Source organism: Bos grunniens, chromosome 4, assembly GCF_055505025.1.
Source record: "Bos grunniens cultivar Pamir isolate PY7600 chromosome 4, Bosgru_T2T1.0, whole genome shotgun sequence".
Classification (NCBI taxonomy): domain Eukaryota; kingdom Metazoa; phylum Chordata; class Mammalia; order Artiodactyla; family Bovidae; genus Bos; species Bos grunniens.
In genome coordinates this window covers 26,369,556-26,394,696 of record NC_141168.1, presented here as the reverse complement: position 1 = coordinate 26,394,696, position 25,141 = coordinate 26,369,556, and the positions used below count along the sequence as shown (strand labels likewise).

The 25,141-nt window shown below is 39.8% G+C and overlaps 1 protein-coding gene and 1 long non-coding RNA gene across 3 annotated transcripts in view; one reads left to right on the top strand and one right to left on the bottom strand.

The window, feature by feature from the left end:
- Positions 1-16,157: 16,157 nt before the first annotated feature.
- LOC147373816 (uncharacterized) lies at positions 16,158-17,332 on the bottom strand. The gene is made up of 3 exons (XR_015162151.1): positions 16,948-17,332; positions 16,484-16,659; positions 16,158-16,399 (listed from the first exon to the last, which is right to left on the bottom strand). It is a non-coding gene; the product is annotated as an uncharacterized LOC147373816 (long non-coding RNA).
- A 71-nt stretch (positions 17,333-17,403) lies between these two features.
- Positions 17,404-25,141, top strand: part of KLHDC10 (kelch domain containing 10) — a 65,248-nt gene continuing 57,510 nt past the window's right edge. For both annotated transcript variants that reach the window (XM_086395670.1, XM_086395668.1), the window contains exon 1: positions 17,404-17,678. In XM_086395670.1, the coding sequence (XP_086251796.1) occupies positions 17,513-17,678 (166 nt within the window). In that variant the 5' untranslated portion in view covers positions 17,404-17,512. The remainder of the gene's footprint in view (positions 17,679-25,141) is intronic.

Genomic DNA, 25,141 nt, shown 5'->3' with positions numbered 1-25,141 from the left:
AGGGAGGTACATGAACTGCTATATCACAGATTTAATTCTTTTAATATTTTGATAGCTACATTTTAGTGTAATTGGTTTCTTTGGCCACAAATTTTGTTTTAGGCATGAAAAATATTATTCTGAAAAAGTATCCACAGACATCACCAGACTGAAAGAGGTTCAAAACCCCCGATGTAAGTAAAATTTGCATGGAGAAACCAGAATATTGTCCTGTGAACAAGTCTTTCAGGGAAATGAAAGTCAGTGGGGCTTTTCAACCTACTGTGCAAGGGCAATCAACAAGGGTATTCCCAGATCCTCTGAGACCTTGAAAGCTGTATTTCTCATTTGGAGAAATTCCCCCTCCCAACCTGTAATTTTTTTTTTGAAGGAAAAGATTTTTCAGGTGCTGAAGGCAACTATAAATTTGCTTGAATTTGTTTGGAATCCTTGGATTTCTTTAACACCTTCTTGTTTGTTTTTGCTGTGTTTGTAAACTTACATTCCAAAAGATAATGTGCTGATTTGGGGCTTGAAGGTCTTGGCTCTTTTTTTTTTTTCACCAAAGGGGACAGAAGAATGGCTGCAGGTTTTAAAAAAAGAATGACCTGTTAATGAATACAAATGTATCCAGTGTACTCAAGACATATTGTATAAAAAGAACAAAAGCCATGCAGAAGACATTCTGTAAGATGTAAGGAGCTAAAATAGAATAGATGCCAGGGTCCACATGTGCATACATGTCAATACATAGAAAAAAACCTGGAAGGCTAGACATTGAGCTGTTAACAGTCTTTTGGAGTAGAGAGTAGGACTGAGTGGAGGGTGAAGGGGAGAGTTTAATTTTTTTTATGTCCTCTTCCATTTATTGAAGATTATACAATGTTTATATTCATTATTTAAAAAATTTAAGTTTAATTTAAAGACACAGTATAGTTATCCATATAGCTGTTGGGCAATAAAACTATCTTAGAAGTATTTACAACTTTTTATATTTACTATCTTATTTTGCCTCGCTTCAGTTTAGTTCAGTCACTCAGTCACGTCCGACCTTTGCAACCCCAGGGACTGCAGCACACCAGGCCTCCCTGTCTATCAACAACTCCCAGAGCTTGCTCATACTCATGTCCATTGAGTCGGTGATGCCATCCAACCATCTCATCTCTGTCATCCCCTTCTCCTCCCGCCTTCAATCTTTCCCAGCATCAGGTTCTTTTCCAAGGAGTCAGTACTTCACATCAGGTGGCCAAAGTATTGGAGTTTTCAGCTTAAGCATCAGTCCGTCTGATGAATATTCAGGACTGATTTCCTTTAGGATGGACTGACTGACTGGATCTCCTTGCAGTCCAAGGGACTCTCAAGAGTCTTCTCCAGCACGACAGTTCAAAAGCATCAGTTCTTCAGTGCTCAGCTTTCTTTGTAGTCTGACTCTCACATCTATACATAACTACTGAGAAAACCATAGCTTTGACTAGACAGACCTTTGTTCGCAAAGTAATGTCTCTGCTTTTTAATATGCTGTCTAGATTTGTCATAGCTTTTCTTCCAAGGAGCAAGCATCTTTTAACTTCATGGCTGCAGTCACCATCTTCAGTGATTTTGGAGGCCCCCCAAATAAAGTCTGTCACTGTTTCTATTGTTTCCCCATCTATTTGCCATGAAGTGATGGGACTGGATGCCATGAAATTCATTTTTTGAATATTGAGTTTTAAGCCAGCTTTTTCACTCTCCTCTTTTACTTTCATCAAGAGGTTCTTTAGTTCTTCTTTGCTTTCTGCCATGAGGGTGGTGTCATCTGTATATCTGAGGTTATTGATATTTCTCCTGGCAATATTGATTCCAGCTTGTGCTTCATCCAGCCCAGCGTTTCTCATGATGTACTCGCCATATAAGTTAAATAAGCAGGATGACAATATACAGCCTTGATGTACTCCTTTTCTGATTTGGAACCAGTCTATTGTTCCACGTCCAGTTTTAACTGTTGCTTCCTGACCTGCATACAGGTTTTTCAAGAGGCAGGTCAGATGGTCTGGTATTTCCATTTCTTGAAGAATTTTCCACAGTTTATTGTGATCCACACAGTTAAAGGCTTTGGCAGAGTCAATAAAGCAGAAGTAGGTGTTTCTCTGGAACTCTCTTGCTTTTTCAGTGATCCAACAAATGTTGGCAATTTGATCTCTGGTTCCTCTGCCTTTTCTAAATCCAGCTTGAACATCTGGAAGTTCATGGTTCACATACTGTTGAAACCTGGCTTGGAGAATTTTAAGAATTGCTTTGCTAGCATGTGAGATGAGTGCAATTGTGTGGTAGTTTGAACATTCTTTGGCATTGCCTTTCTTTGGGATTGGAATGAAAACTGACCTTTTCCAGTCCTGTGGCCACTGCTGAGTTTTCCAAATTTGCTGGCATATTGAGTGCAGCACTTTCATAGCAGCATCGTTTAGGATTTGAAATAGCTTAACTGGAATTCCATCACCTCCACTAGCTTTGTTCATAGTGATGCTTCCTAAAGCCCACTTGACTTGGCATTCCAGGATGTCTGGCTTTAGGTGGGTGATCATACCATCGTGGTTATCTGGGCCATGAAGATCTTTTTTGTATAGTTCGTATGTGTATTCTTGCCATCTCTTCTTAATATCTTCTGCTTCTGTTAGGTCCATACCGTTTCTGTCCCATCTTTGCATGAAATGTTGCCTTGGTATCTCTAGTTTTCTTGAAGAGATCTCTAGTCTTTCCCATTCTATTGTTTTCCTCTATTTCTTTGCATTGATCACTGAGGAAGGCTTTCTTATCTTTCCTTGCTATTCTTTGGAACTCTGCATTCAAATGGGTATATCTTCCTTTTCTCCTTTGCCTTTAATGTCTCTTCTTTTCACAACTATTTGTAAGGCCTCCTCAGACAACCATTTTGCCTTTTTGAATTTCTTTTTCTTGTGGATGGTCTTGATCACTGCCTTCTGTATAATGTCAAGAACCTCTGTCCATAGTTTCTCAGGCACTATCTAGCAGATGCAGCCCCTTGAATCTATTTGTCACTTCCACTGTATAATCGTAAGGGATTTGATTTAGGTCATACCTGAATGTTCTAGTGGTTTTCCCTACTTTCTTCAATTTAAGTCTGAATTTCACAAAAAGGAGTTAATGATCTGAGCCACGTTCAGCTCCCAGTCTTGTTTTTGCTAACTGTATAGAGCATCTCCATCTTTGGCTACAAAGAATATAATCAATCTGATTTTGGTATTAACTACTGTGATGGTTTCTGGTGATGACCATGTGTAGAGTCTTCTCTTGTGTTGTTGGAAGAGGGTGTTTGCTATGACCAGTGCATTTTCTTGGTAAAACTCTGTCAGCCTTCACCCTGCTTCACTTTGTACTCCAAGGCCAATTGCCTATTACTTCCAGTGTCTCTTGACTTCCTACTTTTGCATTCCAGTCCTCTATGATGAAAAAGACATCTTTTTTGGGTGTCAGTTCTAGGTCTTATAAGTCTTCATGGAACCGTTCAACCTCAGCTTCCTCAACATTACTGGTCAGGGTATAGACTTGGATTACTGTGATATTGAATAGCTTGCCTTGGAAATGAACAGGGATCATTCTGTCGTTTTTGAGATTGCAGCCAAGTACTGCATTTCAGACTTTTTTGTTGGCTATGATGGCTATTCCATTTCTTCTAAGGGATTCTTGCCCACAGTAGTAGATATAATGGTCATCTGAGTTAAATTCATCCATTCCAGTCCATTTTAGTTCACTGATTCCTAAAATGTCAATATTCACTCTTGCCATCTCCTGTTTGACCACATCCAATTTACCTTGTTTCATGGACCTAACATTCCAGGTTCCTACGCAATGTTGTTCTAGAAACTAAGACAGTGGAGTAAAAGGATGTGTGCTCATCTTCTCCTATGAGAACTCCAAAATTCCAGCTTGCTGCTGAGCAACCATTGACAGGAGAATATAGGATCCCACCAAAAAAGATACCCCACATCAAAGGGCAAAGGAGAAACCCCAGCAAGATGGCAGGAGGGGCAAAATCACGTTTAGAATAAAAATTCATACCCTCCAGAGACGCTTGGAGGGCTCAAACTAAACCTTGTGTGCACCAGGTCCCAGAGACACCACAGTAACTGAGCCAGAACTGTGTTTGAGTGCCTCCTGTGGAGGTATGGGTCAGCAATAGCCTGCCACAGGGGCAGCAGCTCTGAGTGCAGAAGACCTGGAGACACTGCCTGTGACATAAGCCCTCTTGGAAGAGGTCGTCATTAACCTCACCATAGAGCTGCTGAGCAGATGACCCACAAACTGCAGAACAATTATACCAAAGAAATTCTCACACTGTTAAGAAAGTTCTAGGACCCACAACAGATTTCCCAAGCTGGGGATCTGGGCAAGGGATTGAGAACCCCTAGGGAATTTGACTTCAGCAGCCAGTGGGATTTGATTACAGAACTTACACAGGACTGGAGAAACAGACTCTTGGAGGGCACAAACAAAACTTTGTGTGCACCAGGACCCAGGAGAAAGGAGCAGTGACCCCACAAGAGACTGACCCAGACTTGGCTGTAAGTGTCCAGGAGTCTCTGGTGGAGGCGTGGGTCTGTGGTGGCCTGCTGCAGGGTTGGAGACACTGAGTGTGGCAGTGCATTCATGGGAACTTTTGAAGGAGGTTGCCATAATTTTCATCACCTCCACCATAGTTTGGTTCAGGTCAAATAACAGGTAAGGAACACAGCCCTGCCCATCAACAGAAAATTGGGTTAAACATTTACTGAGAATGGCCCCACCCATCAGAACAAGACCCAGTTTCCCCCACAGTCAGTCTCTCCCATCAGGAAGTTTCCATAAGCTTCTTATCCTTATCCATCAGAGGGCAGACAGAATGAAAACCACAATCACAGAAAAAATTAATCAAGCTGTTCACATGGACCACAGCCCTGTCTAACTCAATGAAACAATGAGCCGTGCTGTGTAGTGCCACCCAAGACGGACAGGTCATGGTGGAGAGTTCTGACAAAATGTGGTCCACTGGAGAAGGGAATGACAAACCACTTCAGTATTCTTGCCTTGAAAACCCCATGAACAGTATGAAAAGGCAAAAAATATGGCACTGAAAGATGTACTCCCCAGGTTGGTAGGTGCCCATATGCTACTGGAGAAGAGTAGAGAAATAACTCCAGAAAGAATGAAGAGATGGAGCCAAAGCAAAAACAATGCCCAGTTGTAGATGTGACTGGTGATGGAAGTAAAGTCTGATGCTGTAAAGAACAATATTTGCCTCTCTTAGCTGGCCAGCTAAAAAGCATTTCTTAATCTATTTTGTGTAGTAAATATCTCACATTTATTGTTTACTTTATGGTTTGCATCTATTTCTCACAACTCTAGAGATAGTGTATTAATTAGGATTTTATTGACTTCAGGTAACTAACCTAATTTAACTTGAGAAGAAAAATTTGGTAGAACAGTATTTCTTAAAATTGAGTAATGTTCATTCCATGTTTTTTGTTCTTATTTCAAATAGAGAAAAAGTCCCCTCCTCAACTTGTTGACAAGTTATTTTTATCAGAATATTACTTAAACACATAAATTATTTAAAATTCCTTATGCTTATAGTACTTATAAAATCAGAATACACATGTAAAGTAAATAACCATAAACTCAAAACAGTTCACATTAATGATATGACTCTGATGAATGATGTTGCTTTGCTGAACTACAATCACCAATATTGGAGAAAAATAGAAAAATATATCCCAGTGTAGGTTCTTTATTTAATTTGCTTGTGTAATTCAGTTTCACTGATATTAACACATGCAGAGAGTGCTTGTTCACGCAAGCCTGTCACATCAAAAATACAAAATGATATTAATAATTTCAATGCTTTGTTTACTTGTTCAGGATAATCTGACCCAATATTTCAGAAATCTGTGCCAGACAGCATTCCTCTAAGGTCAATTTAATGAGATGTCAGTTCACATCTTCATAAAACTGTCTTGTTCCCTTGTAGTTGAATTAGTGTTTTTTAAATCTGCATTAAATGAGTATATAAGGCAACTGTTCTGGAACTGGGAACAGGGAATAATATCTGGACTTCAAGTTCAATATTGCAGATGTTAGAAAAAATTGTCTAGTTTTAGCCCAGAACTTTCTATTAGATTATTGAAGGAAGTAAACACTCAAATGACTCATTTGCATAATTAAGAATGATTGACTCTTATTCAGTTTTTTTTTTTAAATAATCTTATACTTTTTATTGGACTTGACTTGCTTTGGGGCTGTGATGTCAGATAGCTTTCATTTGTTAAGAGTGAACATTTACATGTTATATGTCAGCCCTTGTCCTCATTAGCCTGCAACAATTAAAGTAATTGATATTACTGCATGACATTGGGCTTCACTGGTGGCTCAGATGGTAAAGAATCCACTTGCAATGCAGAAGACCTGAGTTTGATCCCTGGGTTGGGAAGATCCCCTGGAGGAGGGCATGCAACCCACTCCTGTAGTCTTGCCTGGAGAATCCCCATGGACAGAGGAGCCTGGTGGGCTACAGTCCATGGGGTCGCACAGAGTTGGACACGATTGAGCGACTAAGCACAGCAGAGCATTACATTATGTCATTTTCCTGATGGCAAGTAAAAAACCTAACGTATTAAATAACGAATTTTAATTCTGTTCAGCTTTCAGTTACAGAACACCACTACAAAAATATTGTCTTCATAATTCAAGGTTATAAGACCTTGAGGCTCAGTGTTAGAACACTATTGCATTTAAATCATAGCCTAAACAAGAATTCCAATCTTTAGTTACATTGCTTGCAAACATGCATAATGTAAGCTGATAGATCTTTAGTGAGGCAGGTAGAGGATATTTGGGAGTAGAGGTCTTTCCCCTGAGGCTGCTGCCTATAGGCAGGTGCACCTGTGGGGGTAGACAGTCTCCAGGATAAATCCTCAACCCAATTCACTGGAGTGATCTTTGACAACATAAATCTGATCATGTCACCTCTCTGCTTAAAGCCTTCAGTTCCTTCCCGCTCCATTAGGATTCAATCTAAGCTCCTGGAAGAGGCTTACCTTTCCAATGTTATCTCAAGTAGAGTTGTTTAACTCCTTCCCCAGTCCAGAAAGAAATCTTGGTTTTACCTTTGCAAAGCCCAAGGTAGTTTTTCCAAACCTCAACGGCAAATTCAGGCTTTTACCCACAGAGCTACACAAAGAAACATGAGAGCTTTGAAATTCATTTTGTTTCCTTATTTTGTTTTAAATGGGTGTAGGAGAGGGACAAAGAGTTGCCTTCACAATTTGCAGATTGATTTCTGAGACGGGGCTTCTGAGAACCTAAAACTTTGCTAAACATATTAGTTGCCACCTCTAATGTTGATCAAATACCTGCCTGAGAATCATGAGAGGGGAGGGTAAGAGCTGTAGAGTCTACCCGTTCTTCCCCAACAGGCTCTTCAAACAAGAATACTTATAGATAAGGTGTTTTCTTCAACCTCTCCACACAGCATGTGGGATCCCAGTTCCTGGACCAGAGATCAAATCGGTGGCCTTTGCATTGAAAGTGCAGAGTCTTAACCTCTGGACTGCCAGGGAAGTCCCTCTGTTGTTCAGTCGCTCAGTCCTGTCTGATTCTTTGTGACCACATGGACTGCAACACGTCAGACTTCCCTGTCCTTCAGCATCTCCCAGTGCTTGCTCCAACTCATGTCCATTGAATTGGTGATGCCATCCAACTATCTCATCCTCTGTTGTCCCTTTCTCCTCCTACCTTCAATCTTTCTCATCATCAGGGTCTTTTCAAATGAGTTGGCTCTTTACATCAGGGGGCCAAAGTATTGGAGCTTCAGCTTCAGCATCAGTCCTTCCAATGAATATTTGGGATTGATCTCCTTTAGGATTGACTGGTTGGATCTCCTTGAAGTCCAAGGGACTCTCAAGAGTCTTCTCCAACACCACAGTTCAAAAGCATCAATTCTTCGGTGCTCAGCCTTCCTTATGGTCCAACTCTCACATCCATACATGACTACTGGGAAAACCATAGCTTTGACTATATGGACCTTTGTTGGCAAAGTGATGTCTCTGCTTTTTAATATGCTATCTAGGTTTGTCACAGTTTTTCTTCCAAGGAGCAAAGGAAGTCCCTAGACAAGGTGTTTTAAGATTTCCTGGGTCCTTTTCTCCTGTTCATATTTTTATTCTTCTTTTTCCACTGTATTTCATGTAAGACATTCTGCTCATGAGTCATGAGTATGAAATGTACAGTGTGGGGAACATAGTCAATCACTGTAATATCTTTGAATGGTGACATGTCATAGCTAGACTTATAGTTGTAAAAAAAGAAGTTACTGGTCATAACCCACTAAAGTAATTTCATGACTTAATGTCTCAAAAAATACCATAGTGATAATACACAAAGTATTTAGTTTATAAAAGGTGGCCAACAGTTGGAAACCCTCTTCTTTCTTTCCCTAGGGCAGTCTTAGCTATAATTTGTACTTTGTGCTTCTATGATGTCTATATATACGTGATGTATATGTGTGTAATCCTTGTGTGTGTGTGCATGCATGCTCTGTCACTCAGTTGTGTCTGACTCATTGCAACCCCATGGACTGTAGCTTGCCAGGCTTCTCTGTCCATGGAATTTCCCAGGCAAGAATACTGGAATGGGTTGCCATTTCCTACTCCAGCTTGTATGTGTAAATGCTTATAATTTTTCATAACTAAGTAAACTAAGACTCATTACTTTGGGCTTCTTAGTAGCAATGCCCCATTTGATCCCAGGTGGCACAGTGGTAAAGAATCTGCTTGCCAATGCAGGAGATGCAGGTTTGATCCCTGGGTCTGGAAGGTCCCCTGGAGGAGGAAATGGTAACCCACTCCAGTATTCTTGCCTGGGAAATCCCATGGACAGAGGAGCCTGGCGGGCTACAGTCCGTGGGGTCACAAAAGAGTCAGACATGACTGAGCACACAGTGCATGGTGCAATGATGGGTGGTTATCACCTTTGACTATTCACCAAAGAGTTCATATGATCCTGGGTTACATTTAATCTATGACAATAACCAACAATCCAAGAAGTAAACATTTTTAAAGGATTGCTGTACCTTGATTGTTAACATGGTAATATGACTTTACATTCAGGTGAAACATTATACTTTTCCATGTACTTTCACATATGCTATTTCATTGATTTCTCACAATAACACTAAGATATTGCTAAAACAAGATATTACTCTCATTTTGCATGTAATAAAACTGGGGTTCAAAGGATTGATTGCATTTGTTTCCTCAACTCTGGCTGTAGATTAGTATAATTCAGGGAACTTTAAAAACATGGTCATTTACAAAGCAAAAATAGAGATACAGATGTAGAGAACAAATTTATGGATAACGAAGGAGAAGAGGGTGGGATGAATTAGGAGGTTGGGATTGACGCACATACACAATTGATACTATGCATAAAATAGATAACTAATGAGAATCTACTGTATAGCACAGGGTGACCTACACGGGAAGGAAATACAAAAAAGAGGAGTTATATGTATATGTATAGGTATAGCTGATTCACTTTGCTGTACAGTAGAAACTAACACAACATTGTAAAGCAACTATAGTCCAGTAAAAAATAAAACAAGTAACCAAAATAAAATGAAATTTTAAAAAAAGTATGGCCAATGTTTGTGCTACAGAGATTCTGATCTAATTGGTCTGAATGGAACCTGAATATCAGTATTTTCCAACATGGTCTAAGGTTAGTCCAAAATGCAGTCAGTGTTGACAGTCTCTGGGTTTCCCAGTGCAGTGTTGAGTTTAAGACATCAATATGATAAATAAAACTCGATTTCATATACAGTAAGTACTTGTCACTACTTACCCAGTCCTTTGCTTCCTCACTACATCAAATGTTGTAGTTACAGAATCTCTGCTGGAAAATAATTCTGGAAATTTGTTTGAATCACTGTATGTATTTAACATTATAGAACAAAATTTCTTGGAAAGTATTCTCAATGTAGATTTCTTGCTAATTCTGACTGACTTGTTTTCTGATTTGGAATTTGTTGCAAGTTCTACCTGCATATCATGATCATGGGTAAGCCTCAGGTGAGTAGAGATGGTCCTGCTGCCTGAAGGCATAGAGATGTAATGATGTTGTTTGGTGCCTGAGTCATGTCCAACTCTTTGCGACCCCATGGACTGCAGCACGCCAGACTTCCCTGTCCTTCACCGTCCCCCGGAGTTTGCTCAAACCATGTTCATTGAGTCTGTGATGTCATCCAACCATCTCATCCTCTGTCCCCACCTTCTCTTCCTGGCCACAGTCTTTGCCAGCATCAGGGTATTTTTTTTTTAATGAGTTGGCTCTTTGCATCAGGTGGCCAAAGGGTGGGAGCTTTAGCTTCAGCATCAGTCCTTCTGATAAACATTCACTGTTGATTTCCTTTAGGATTGACTGGTTTATTCTTGCATACTGATTGTCCAACCTTAAATTTTTTATTACACATGTCTAAAAAATAAAGGAATTTTCTTACAGCATCTTGATATCATTATCACACCTACCAAATGTAACATTAATACTCTAATATCCCAAGAAAAAGAAATGCAAAAAGGCAAAATGGTTGTCAGAGGAGGACTTACAAATAGGTATGAAAAGAAGAGAAGCAAAAAGCAAAGGAGAAAAGGAAAGATACACTTATTTGAATGCAGAGTTCCAAAGAAGAGCAAGGAAAGATAAGAAAGCCTTCCTCAGTGATCAATGCAAAGAAATAGAGGAAAACAATAGAATGGGAAAGACTAGAGATCTCTTCAAGAAAATTAGAGGTACCAAGGGAACATTTCATACAAAGATGGGAAAAATAAAGGACAGAAATGGTATGGACCTAAAAGAAGCAGAAGATATTAAGAAGAGATGGCAAGAATACACAGAAGAACTATACAAAAAAGATCTTCATGACCCAGATAACCATGATGGTGTGATCACCCACCTAGAGCCAGACATCCTGGAATGCCAAATCAAGTGGGCCTTAGGAAGCATCACTATGAACAAAGCTAGTGGAGGTGATGGAATTCCAGTTGAGCTATTTCAAATCCTAAACGATGCTGCTATGAAAGTGCTGCACTCAATATGCCAGCAAATTTGGAAAACTCAGCAGTGGCTGAGTGGCAGGACTGGAAAAGGTCAGTTTTCATTCCAATCCCAAAGAAAGGCAATGCCAAAGAATGTTCAAACTACCACACAATTGCACTCATCTCACATGCTAGCAAAGTAATGCTCAAAATTCTCCAAGCCAAGATTCAACAGTGCGTGAACCATGAACTTCCAGATGTTCAAGCTGGGTTTAGAAAAGGCAGAGGAACCAGAGATCAAATTGCCAACATCTGTTGGATCATCGCAAATGCATGAGAGTTCCAGAAAAACATCTATTTCTGCTTTATTGACTATGCCAAAGCCTTTGACTGTGTGGATCACAACAAAGTATGGAAAATTCTTAAAGAGATGGAGATACCAGACCACCTGATCTGCCTCTTGAGAAATCTGTATGCAGGTCAGGAAGCAAAAGTTAGAACTGGACATGGAGCAATAGACTGATTCCAAATCAGGAAAGGAGTATGTCAAAGCTGTGTATTGTCACCGTACTTATTTAACTTATATGCTGAGTAAATCATGAGAAACACTGGGCTGGATGAAGCACAAGCTGGAATAAAGATTGCCAGAAGAAATATCAATAACCTCAGATATGCAGATGACACCACCCTTATGGCAGAAAGTGAAGAAGAACTAAAGAGCTTCTTGATGAGGGTGAAAGAAGAGAGTGAAAAAGTTGGCTTAAAACTCACCATTCAGAAAACTAAAATCATGGCATCTGGTCCCATCACTAAAAGGCAAATAGATGAGGAAACAATGGAAACAGTGAGAGACTTTATTTTTTTGGGCTCCAAAATCACTGGCAGATGGTGACTGCAGCCATGAAATTAAAAGACACTTGCTCCTTGGAAGAAAAGCTATGAGCAACCTAGACAGCATATTAAAAAGCAGAGACATCACTTTGCCAACAAAGGTCTGTCTAGTCAAAGCTATGGTTTTCTCAGTAGTCATGTATAGGTGTGAGAGTTGGACTATAAAGAAAGCTGAGCGCTGAAGAACTGATGCTTTTGAACTTTAGTGCTGGAGAAGACTCTTGAGAGTCCCTTGGACTGCAAGGAGATCAAACCAGTGCATCCTAAAAGAAATCAGTCCTGAATATTCACTAGAAGGACACTTGCTGAAGTTGAAACTTCAATACTTCGGCCACTTGATGGGAAGAACTGACTCATTTGAAAAGACCCTGATGCTGAGAAAGATTGAGGTCAGGATGAGAAGGGGACGACAGAGGACGAGATGGTTGGTTGGTTTCACCAACTCAATGGACGTCAATTTGAGTAAACTCCAGGAGCTGATGATGGACAGGGAGGCCTGGTGTGCTGCAGTCCATGGGGTTGCAAAGAGTCATACACAACTGAATTGAACTGATCCTCTAATAATCTTTCCAAATTCCAATTTTTCTAGCTGTCCCCCACCAGTTTTTTAAGGTTGATTTTTTCAAGAGGACCACATACATTTTGTTGTAAATTTCCTTTAACCTGGAATTGTTTTTTGAAGAACTATTTTTAAAAAACCATTTCACAAGGGAAAAATTCAAATATACACACACAAAAAAAACCCCAAGAGAGAATAGTGGGACAAACTCCAAGTACCCATCACCTAGCAACACCAAGCATCAACTCATGGCCGTTCTTGTTTAATCTTCATTTGCATCGTCTTTCCCATGCCCCACTTCCTGGATTATTTTGAAGCAAATCCTAGACATCATAGCATTTTACCTGTACATATTTCAGTCTGCTTCTACAGAAGTTGAGTTCTTTAAAAAAAGAAAAACTACAGTACCCCCCTCAAAAAATTAACAATGATTCCTGGACATAATCCAACGTCCAGGCGTATTTTCCCATTAAAAATAGTTGGCTTAGTCTAATCAAAGTGCAAATAAGGCTCAAACACTGCATTTGGCTGGTATGTCTCTTTGTTGTTGTCGTTTAATTGCTAAGTTGTGTCTGACTCTTTTATGACTCCATGAACTGTAGCCTGGCAGTCTCCTCTGTCCATAGGATATTTCCCAGGCAAGAATACCGGAGTGGGTTGCTGTGCCCTCCTCCAGGGGATCTTCCCAACCAGGATCCAACCGAGGTCTCCCAGGTCACTGGAAGATTCTCTACCGTCTGAGCCACCAGGTCAGTTCAGTTCAGTTCAGTCGCTCAGTCATGTCCGACTCTTTGCGACCCCATGAATCACAGCACGCCAGGCCTCCCTGTCCATCACCAACTCCCGGAGTTCACTCAGACTCACGTCCATCGAGTCAGTGATGCCATCCAGCCATTTCATCCTCTGTCGTCCCCTTCTCCTCCTGCCCCTAATCCCTCCCAGCATCAGAGTCTTTTCCAATGAGTCAACTCTTCGCATGAGGTGGCCAAAGTACTGGAGTTTCAGCTTTAGCATCATTCCTTCCAAAGAAATCCCAGGGCCAGTCTCCTTCAGAATGGACTGGTTGGATCTCCTTGCAGTCCAAGGGACTCTCAAGAGTCTTCTCCAACACCACAGTTCAAAAGCATCAATTTTTTGGCGCTCAGCTTTCTTCACAGTCCAACTCTCACATCCATACATGACCACTGGAAAAACCATAGCCTTGACTAGACGAATCTTTGTTGGCAAAGTAATGTCTCTGCTTTTCAATATGCTATCTAGGTTGGTCATAACTTTTCTTGCTAAAACTTTTGATTTTATTCAGTTTTGTGTTTTTTTTTGTACAAATACTCACCAACATAATGTCTTGTTTCTTTTTGTTATGCTAGCAGCTTTGATTATCATTGCCAAGGACTATTATGTCACAAGGGGTTACGATCCTCTCATTTTTTTTATGTTGTTTTTCTTGACATTGACTTACAGACAAGATCAGTCTAGATATTACGGAGACTGTCTCCTTGGATTTATTAGATCATTTCACATGCCATTTAACTTGTTACTTTGACCCTTGAAAGTTCCTGTAAACTGGATAGTAGCACTTAAATCTTCATTAATTCAAGTTAATGTTTTTGGCATGATTACTTCATAGGTGATATTGTGTACTTCATAGTACATCATTTGAGCAGGTACGTATTATTCACGTGCACTTATTTTGAAGGCCTCTCTCCAAATCATGTCTGTATTCATCATTGTATCCATATTCTACATTAAAAAGTTAAAACTTAACCATTTTTAAAGACTTTTAAACTAATTTCATAATTTTAAATTTAGTTCAGAATAAAATTTTCATTTTGTTACTGGAATTTTAAATTAGTTATGTAACTATACGAGATGGTTTTCAGTTGATTGGTTAATATCACCTTATTTTTGAAGATTCTTTTTTTCCTTTTTATTATGAAGAATTTTAATATATACAAAGATGGGCCAGCTCCCCAGCCACTTCTCCCTTCTTGTATTATTATTAATTTTTTTTAATGAGCTACAATTCACATACCAGAAAACTCACTCTTTTCAAGTGTACAGTTCAGTGGTTTTTAATATATTCACAAAGTCGTGCAGCCAATACCAGTCAGTGATTTTTAATATATTGCAGAGTTATACAACAATCATAAATCTCTTTTTAGTTGAGATTTTTTTTCCTCCAAATCTCTTTTTATTTCTTTCTTTTAAAAATTTTATGTATTTAATTTTTGGCTGCTCTGGTTCTTTGCTGCTGTGTAAGAGGTACTCTCTAGTTGCGGTGCGAGGACAGACTCTAGGTGCCAGGGCTTCAGCAGTTGCAGGGTGTGGGTTTGAGAGGACAGGCTCTAGGTGCCAGGGCTTCAGCAGTTGCAGGGTGTGGGTTTGGGAGGACAGGCTCTAGGTGCCAGGGCTTCAGCAGTTGCAGGGTGTGGGTTTGGGAGGACAGGCTCTAGGTGCCAGGGCTTCAGCAGTTGCAGGGTGTGGGTTTGGGAGGACAGGCTCTAGGTGCCAGGGCTTCAGCAGTTGCAGGGTGTGGGTTTGGGAGGACAGGCTCTAGGTGCCAGGGCTTCAGCAGTTGCAGGGTGTGGGTTTGGGGGACAGACTCTAGGTGCCCGGGCTTCAGCAGTTGCAGGGTGTGGGTTTGAGAGGACAGGCTCTAGGTGCCAGGGCTTCAGCAGTTGCAGGGTGTGGGTTTGGGAGGACAGGCTCTAGGTGCCAGGGCTTCAGCAGTTGCAGGGTGTGGGTTTGGGAGGACAGGCTCTAGGTGCCAGGGCTTCAGCAGTTGCAGGGTGTGGGTTTGGGAGGACAGGCTCTAGGTGCCAGGGCTTCAGCAGTTGCAGGGTGTGGGTTTGGGATGACAGGCTCTAGGTGCCAGGGCTTCAGCAGTTGCAGGGTGCGGGTTTGGGAGGACAGGCTCTAGGTGCCAGGGCTTCAGCAGTTGCAGGGTGCGGGTTTGGGAGGACAGGCTCTAGGTGCCAGGGCTTCAGCAGTTGCAGGGTGCGGGTTTGGGAGGACAGGCTCTAGGTGCCAGGGCTTCAGCAGTTGCAGGGTGTGGGTTTGGGAGGACAGGCTCTAGGTGCCCGGGCTTCAGCAGTTGCAGGGTGTGCGTTTGGGAGGACAGGCTCTAGGTGCCCGGGCTTCAGCAGTTGCAGGGTGTGGGTTTGGGAGGGCAACTGGGCTTAGTCGCTCACAGGCATGTGGAATCTTACAGAGTAGGGACTGAACCAGGTCCAGTGCATTGGCAGGCAGATTCTTAACCACGGATTACCAGGGAAATCTCCAAATCTTTTTCCTTTGTAATTTTTTTGAAGAAATTTGCTTTATCCTGTAGAATATTCATAGTCTAGATTTTGCTTTTTGCATCTCTATAGTATTTTTTAATGTTTCTCTGGCCTCCATATTTCTTATAAATTGGTAGTTAGATATAGATATCTGATGGGATTCTAGTTCAATTTTTTTTCTACAAGAGTACAGTCATGTTTCCATTCTAAAGGCATATGTCTCAACTTTTTGTGATAATATAGTTGATGCTCAATGGCTTGATCTCTCAATTCATCAGAGGTTACAAAATGTTGATAGTCTTATCACTCATCATTTATTACTTGGAATACTCCTATAAAAAGAAAATTTTCTTCATCTACTACTTGGTTACTCAATGGTACAGATTCTTTATAAATATTAACATTTTATTAATTTTAATATTTTAGAGCCAGAGACTCCCCCCCCCCCCAGATCTCAAACATTTTCTTAAGTAGTGCTATCTAATGCTTCATGGGAAAAATTATCTGCCCACGGGGCCTAAAAATAACAAAAGGAGGCAGGGACAGTGAAACTCCAAACATGCACCAAGAGGATACACATCCTCAGCTCCAGCAGATTTTCTTTTTTCTCCGCATCAAGTAAGGTTCTCCTGTATGAAAAAAAAAAAGTCACCTGATCTAAAAATCTTGAAAAGTTTTGTTTCTCTTGAGGAATTCATATGGTTTTCTCTTACCATTCATAAACATCAGTGAACAATCTATTTTCCTACTTTGCACTGTGCCTAGTTAAGTTCAAAGTCAAATTCTCCATTTAATTTTGGACCAGTAGAATTCCTGATCTCTGCATCTACATTTTTCTTTGATCTTCATCCTCTGTACCTGTTCCTGTCTTCCAGCTGGTTCGAATTTCCTACGAGCAAAAAGGAGTTTCAGCAAAAACATTTACAGTGCGAAAGAACCTTTTTCTTGGCACTCTAATTCTCTGCTGGATGTTATTTAAGGAATCTAACGTAATAAACTTGAAATGGTTTCTCATTGGGATCTCAATTTGTATTTCTACGGTTATTGGTGAGCTCGAACATCTTCCCACATTTGTTAACCAGGTTTAAAATTGTTCGTTTGTGTGAGACGTGGCTTGTATTGAATCAGGGAGGAATTCGCCAGTGGACTGAAAGGACAAATGAAATCTCATTCTTACATTTAAGCTTTGACTCTGCCTCTGCTTTTTTTTCCCCCGTCGAAGACAGCTCTTTGAAGAACACTGTATTGCCTCAAAATATGGGTATTGTGTCAGCGTCCTGTTTCTGGTTTCACTGTTTATGGGGAAGAGTTCCTGAGTCTTGAATACGCCTGGATTCCCGGCTATCGTCGGGACTCTCTGCAGGCGTGGCCTCTCTCACTCGGCCTTCGATTGGCCCGCCTGACCCCTCAGGAGTCGCCGCGCCTTGCTTAGCGTGGTGGATGCGACTGATGAGTGGCTGCTTCTGCCTTTCTCCAACCCCCCCCCCCCAACTTTTTTCTTTCTTTTTTTTTAAGCCATAGCTATGGTTACCACGTCTCTCCCCGCCTCCCTCCACCTACCAAGAAGACGACTGGCCATTGGCTATCTGTCACCAAGTTACTCGGTCATTGGCCGCTGGTGAGACCGGGCGCTCCCCCTTCCCCGGTCTCCCGGGTCTCTTGAGGAGCCCAGGAAGGAGGCTCCGCTAGTGCCGCCGGGCCACGGGCTGCCGCGACCAGGCTGCGGCAGTCGTTAGCCGGTCATGTCGGCCGCCCAGGGCTGGGACAGGAACCGCCGGAGGGGAGGAGGCGCAGCCGGCGGTGGCGGCGGAGGTAGCGGGGCCGGCGGGGGCAGTGGGGGCAACGGGGGTCGGGGGACTGGTCAGCTCAACCGCTTCGTGCAACTCTCCGGGCGGCCGCACCTGCCAGGTGAGTGGTGGGGCACGGTCCTGACAGCTCGCAGGCGGGGTGGGAAGGTGACTGCTCCCTTTTCTTTTCTCCCTGCCTTTCTTTTCCTTGGGAGGAGCAAAGGCAGGCCCCACGCACAGCAGAACGATGGGGGGCTTAGAGAAAAGGAAAGGTTTCTTTGAGGTCAGGGAGGGAACAGGAGCACGGCGGAAAAAAAAAAAAAAGTATTTTTGATCTGTTGAAAGCTCTGTGTTGAAAGTTGTTGTGTTTTCTTTTCAAAGGAGAGGCCGTCGTCTCATTGACATTCCCAAATGTTTGGCTTACTCGGTTCCCAGTCTCGTCCTCTTCCGCAGTTTGATCTTGTAAAAGAAAGACATTGGCGCCTAGCTGTGGGAAATTATTTTTAAAGAAAGAGGGAAGAGCATTCCAAGGAGTGATTTTTGTAAAAACCACCTCGAGTGTGTAAGAGTTAGGCATTCTGAAACAAGAAAGGAGGAAGAAGGGGGTGGGTGGGAGGTGGGTATGAGACAGAACCAAGAGAATTAGGGAAACTAATTGAATTATTAATATTTTGGAATATATGTAGAATGGATAGCGTGTATGGATTTTAACGGGAAAAAATGAAAATCAAGAATATTGTTAGTGACAAAATTATGCTGTGTCTACCATATGAAATCCCATGGACAGAGGAACCTGGCAGGCTACAGTCCAGGGGGTCGCGAAAGAGTCGCACCCTACTTAGCGACTAAACACACACACCTCATATGAAAACAGCTTATTGAAAACTGGAAAATGTACCCAGTGTGATTATTTAACGTTTTTGTGTAAATTTACTATCCCTGTGTTCCGATGCCTTGAAAAACAAATCAAATCGATGTGTGTGTGCAGCAAATTTTAAAGAGCTACATTTGTAGGTGAATAGTCAGTATAGAGAATGAAGGTGTACTGCCCAGAATGTCAAATATTATGTTAGGCAAGGTTATTTTTACCATGAAGAGAACTATCAAGAATGTGTGTTAATCATTCACCATGTTTTTTGTGAATAAGATTGAAGTTGATTTTATCAGTGATTTTATATTTGTTTAGCTGATGAGTTTTGAGAATGAGGGTGTTTATTACCATGCCTTGTACTAAGTAGTAAAAAAATTATTTGATTAATTTGAAGAGAAAGGGAATTTTGCATATTCAGTTCGATACTTGCTTATGCGTTTGTGATAAGGTTATTGATTTATGCTAGAAATGCACATTAATCCGTTTATATGCACGATTAAAATTAACTGTGAAGCAGTATTTATATATAATACACCAGGAGTTGGGTTTGATATGATTGTATCAGACTGGGTATTCTAAAATTGCTAAGTATGTACTCTTTAACATCAAAAAGGAAAAAGGAGAAATCTTCTTTTTTTACTCCAAAGTAATAGCAAAAACTTTCATTTTTGTATATTGACAGGTTAGAAGATACCAAAGACTGTAACTAGTTTGTTCTCTATTACTGCAATCTTAAATCTTTGAGTTTAGATTAATTATACCATAGACTTCATATTGGCATTCCCAGGCTCCAAGAAACTGGTTGGTGCACTTCCTCATTGCCACCACTTGATGGCAGTGGAAGCCTTGGTTTCTGAAAAGGGGCTTCAGTGTGGAGCTATTTCTGCATTCTCTTTGCACACAAGACCAGTAGCAGCCATTTGTCCAGAGGTAAAGATAAACGTGTTTAAACTGTGAAAATTCATGCAATGGGGCCATTAGCTCTTTTTTCTGCTTTCTTTCCCCCTTGACTGGCGTTTCATTCTTTCTTCCCCAAGTAGAAAGCCTCAGTCTTCTCTTGACTCTCAAAAATTGGTAACATCTGATATTTCAAAATATACTTTGAAATTCTTTCACACCAGTTATTTTTTTTTCTCCCCAAGCATTTCATTTTAAGCCTTACCTCTCTCCTTGATTGAAAGGTTTTATTTTGAGATATTCAACAAGATTTTAAGTGAAAGGGAGGGGTAGAAATATCTAGGCTTTTTTTATGGCTGACCCTGGGGATTAAAAAATAATAGGAATAATACATCTTTGTAGGTAACTTTCTGCCACCTTTGATTTCTAATCCCATTTAACATTTTTCCTCCTGCTCTACCAAGATTTTCAGGTACCGGGCACTGAGCAACCCTTCTTACTTTTTTGCGTATCTACCCTCTCTCCAGGGAGCTCTGGTGGCTCAGGGGTAAAGAATCTGCCTGCCAATGCAGGAGATGCAGGTTCAGTCCCTGGCTCAGGAAGATCTCCTGGAGGAGGAAATAGTAACCCATTCCAGTGTTCTTGCCTGAAAAATGCCATGAACAAAGGAGCTTGGCGGGCTCCAATTCCATAGGGTCAAAGAATCGTACTCGACTGAGCATGCACACAATACACCCTCCTCCAGCCACCAATGAAACAAAAACAGGACTATCTGGTCTTGGGGTTGTCTCTCTTTCACCAATAGCATCTTTATCCCTGCAGTTATGCAAGCCTGAAACTTGGGCGTCCTTCTTAACGGTTTCCTCTTCCTTGCATTTCTGGTATAATCAGTCCCCAAGTCCTATTTATTTGATTTGTGCCAGTCGATGCAGCCATCATCCCTGCCTTAGGTCTCCTACACTAGCTTTCTAAGCAGTCTTCCTGCTTATACTCTTGCCCTCCAGTTTGTACAGCACACTAATCTTTTGCAAGTACGAGTCTGTTTTCTTCTCAGCTTACAACCCCTTACTAGCTTTTCGTTCCTCTTAAAATAAGGCAGAAATCCTCAACGTGGCCTAAAAGCCACTGAGTGGTATGGCCCCTCTCTAGCTCTCCAGATAACCCTACATCATGTTGTCTTGTTCTTTGATCTTTTCCCATGATCTTTAGATTATGCTCCCTTCTGCCACAGGACCGTTGTACTTGCTGTTCCGTCATCTAGCAACCCTCTTAATCCTCATTCTGTTCTCTCTCTCTCTTTTTAAGCTTCTCTCCCATTGGATCTCAGCTTGATCACACTGTTTTTCAGAAAAGTCATCTCTGACCTTTTATTTGTTCTCTCCATACACACTAGTAGCCCCATGTGGTTCCATTTGTATGTAATTCTTTGATATGCATGATGTGCTACTCTTTACATATATTTACACACACATAGATCAAATATATATGTGTATATACATGTATTCATATACAGGCATATATGTATTTTAAAATTCTAAATTAATACATTGGCATTATGTGTAAACAGTTAATTTCTTGTGAATGTGATTGATTAGTGTGGTTCAGTTCCGTATTGCCCCATTGACTCTGGACAAATGGATACAATCAGTTTCTTGAACGTAAAGATAGTGGACTAGACTTTGCATCTGTGGTGGCAGCACAAATAATGCTTTGTGAAACCTTGTTTGAACAGCTTCTCACCTTTTTTCTGTCTCCTAAATTACAGTAGTGATTATGCATTTGCCCCGTAGGCCAAGAAATTCATAGCTTCTCAGACCTGGGTTTCTCCCTACTCAATCTTTCCACACGCAGTACAGAACAGGGACAGTGCTCTTGCAGTCATAGAGCTCAGGGGCATGGAGATCATGGGGACAGTGGAACCCACTTATTATTGTGATTTAAGTGTGTAAATTTGAGTGAATGCCATGTGTTACCTAGGGAAACAGTTAAATGATGTTGCTAATATGGGGACTGGAAAACTGACAAAGAAAAAGGAGGAAAAATACAACAATTGGTAAAGCTGGGTAAAAATAATACTGAAAATATTAACTGAGAATTTTTCTTGTGATATATGTTTATAATATAAGGCACAAATGGTAAAAGGCAAATTTTCCTTCTTCCTTTGACCAATAATTGGCTTCTTTCCCTTGAAGGAACTGATTTTGTATGTATCTTTTCCAGAAAAGTGTGTGAGTGTGTGTGTTGGAGGGAAGAAAAATGGTAGCATTTCTTTGTTTGGATGGGCATTTAAAACGTTTACAGTCTTACTAACACAAAGGATGATACTGTTAATATTTTTGTATGTATATAATTTTGCACATTAGTGAGTCTGTCTTTAGAATAAATTCCTAGAAGTACAATTGCTGGGTCAAAGGATATGTGCTATTTAAATTTTGATAGATATTATCTGTTGCCTTTCATAGAGGTTGTGCCAGATTGTGTTAATTGGTGTTGGAGTTCTGGCTTCCTATAGATTTGGTAACAGAGTGGGTTATTAAACTTTTTTTATGTTGCCAATTTAAAAGGTATATTTTCTTCATTTTTTCAATAGGTATAAAAGCCATACAGCCATATTTGTTTCCTTTATTTATAACATCTGCTTATATTTCCTATTTACCTGGTTATATTTTTTCTGTTGGAATGTTTAATATTGTTTGCAGGAGCTCTGTTTTACAGAAATTATTTCCTTGTCTCAGTTATGTGTTGCAGATACTTGTCACAGTTTCATTTAGCTTTTGACTTTGTTTACAATATATTTTTTCAGCAGAAATTAAAATATTTGTGTAGTTTAATTATTAATCTTTTTTTGATTTTAGGTTTTTTTGATCATAAGAAAGGCCTTTCCTATTTCAATATTATTGATATTTCTAATTAAAATTAAAATTCTTGTGTTTTTCTTGGTATTTTTATAATTTATTTTTAAGTTAAATGAATTTATTGGTACAAAATTTAGTTAGGTAAAGTATTTAGGCAGGATTTAACTTCACTTTTCTTCTAGGTGGCTACCCAGTTATCACAGTATTGAAATATTATCTATAATATTATAATATTATAATCAATTATAATATTGTAATATTATATAGATTATAATATTATCTATAGGTGTGCTTAGTTTCTATATATAATTTGGTATTTTTACTAGACTTTTATTCTGTTTCATTTATCAGATTACTTATTTATACCTAATGACATCATTCTTTGATTATAATCCTCTTTCATTCTATTTTTTGGAGTTTTCCTGGATATTCTTTGTTCTGTAAAACTTAGTTTATTGAGCTCCCTCCCCCCATCTTCTGGTATTTTTATTGATACTGCATTATATTTGAAGATTGATTTAGAGATGATTGACTTCTTTTTGAGATTCAGTCTCCTGTTCAGGAAGAGGGTGTACATTCATTTCTTGTTTTTCAAATTTGTTTTTGTATCCCTCGACAGCAATTTAAAGTTTTTTTCATGTAGACCTTTTACATTTCTTTTGTATGTATTCCTGGTATTTTACCTTTTATTGTTGCTATTGTAAATGGGGCTTCTATTGCTGTTATATCTTTTATCTTGCTCTTTGATTATGGTAATGCTATTAATTTCTGAGCATTAATTTTGTACTTGGCCACCTTTGGAATCCCAGTACTATCTGTTATGGTTCTCCAGTTGTTTTTCTAAAGTTTTGCAGTTAAATAATATCACTGGGCTTCCCAGGTGGCTCAGTGGTAAAGAATCTACCTGCCAATGCAGGAGACGCAGGAGGTGCAGGTTAGATCCGTAGGTTGGGAAGATCCCTAGGAAGAGGAAATGGCAACCCACTCCAGTATTCTTGCCTGGAAAATTCCATGGGCAGAGGAACTCGGCGGGCTACCGTCCACGGAGTCACACAGAGTCAGACATGACTGGGTGACTGCACACAATATCGTTAGCAAATAAAGATAACTTTATCTTCTCTTTTCCAGTTTTTATACTTATTTCTTTCTTTTGGCAAATCAATTTGGTTAGTACTTTCCAAAAATATTAAACAGTAAAATAGTAGTGGATTTTTGTCTTACTCCTGACTTAAATGCGAGTTTTTTCATGCTTTCCTATTAAGCCTGACTTTAGGTTAAAGTGTACATACTATGTTAAAGTAGTCAGCTCTTACCATTTTACAAAGATTTTTTAAAATATGGAAGTTAAACTTTCAGCCTCTGTGGGAATTGTGTGATTTTTCTCCTTTGTTTACTATTGTGGTGAGTTGTCCTAATAGATTTACTGTTACTGGACCATCCTTGCTTTATTGTGTATTATTTTATATGTGCAATTGGGTTCTGTTTGCTAAACTTTATTTAGAAATTTTGCATCACTCCTCTTAAGCTAAATTGCTTTGTAGTTTTCTTTTATGTATTTTATCTTTGTTGGATTATGCCACTTTCATAAAAATAATTTCAAACTTTTATTTTTCTATGCTTTTTTCTCCTCTCTGGTTAAATGGCCTTTAAGTTAAGTGTTTGGTTGAATTGCCTGTGAGATTATTGGACCTTGAGTATTTTGGGAGGAGACTAGCTCTTTGACAATTATCTCTTTACTTCTATGATAATTTGACTGCTTATCGTTTATATCTTTGTGAGGAAGCTTCGTCAATTTATATTATCCTACAAAATAATCTGATTCACCCACTTTTTCAAAAGTATTTGTGTAACATGAGCAAGGTACTCTTTTATGATTAAAAAAATTTCCTGTGTCTGTGACTACACTGTCATTTTCCTCATTATCACTTCTTATTTAGTATATGTGAGGCCTTGCCCTTTTGTTGTTGTTTGCAACCAAGTCTTGGATTTTTTAAAAAATTAGTTCTCTTATTTTCTCTTTTCTTATTTATATTTTTCTCTCACTGTTTTAAATCCTTCCTTTAGCTTTTGTTATGTTTATTTTGTGGCTGTTTTCCTGTCTTCTTATGTGGAATCCTTAATGGTCTTTTCATTCTTCTGTTTGTGTATGTTTGTGTGCGTGCTTAGTCATATCTGACTCTTTGTGACCCCATAGACTGTAGCCCACCAGGATTCTCTGTCCACAGAGAATCCAGGATTTCCCAGGCAAGAATACTGGAGTGGGTTGCCATTTCCTTCTCCAGGGGAATATCCCCGACCCAGGGATTGAACCTGCATCTCCTGCGTTGGCAGGCAAATTCTTTACCACTGCACCACCTGGGTGTTAAATTTTAAGTTTTCTTCTGAACAGTACTTGAGATGTGTCTTGTAAGTTATAGATTTCTTGTATTTATTTTCTGAATATTTTTGTAGTTCAATTTTTTATTTATTTTCTTTAGCACAAGAGTAGTTAATCCTTTTAAACTTTAACATGTCCATTTATATGGCTTTAGTAGCATTATTGAGATTTAATTCACATACTGTACAGTTCACTATTTAAAGTGTACAATTCAGTGATTTTTTAGTATATTCAGACTTGTGGAATTATTACCACAGTCAATTTTAGAATATTTTTATCCCCTCAAGAAGAAGCCCTATGTCCCTCCCTTATCTTCCTGCTCCTCTTCTCCCCCACCCACTAAATAACCATAATATACTTTCTTTCTCTCTATATTTCCCTGTTATGGACTTCTTCCTATGAGTGGAACCATAGTGTTTTTGACTGCCATCTTTCACTTTCCATACTGTTTTAAGTTTATTAATTTGATGCAGATATCAGCACTTCATTCCTTTTTCTGGCTAAATAATATTCCATTGTATGAATAGATCACATTTTGTTTATCCATTAATGGACATATAGATTGTTTTTCACTTTTTGGCTGT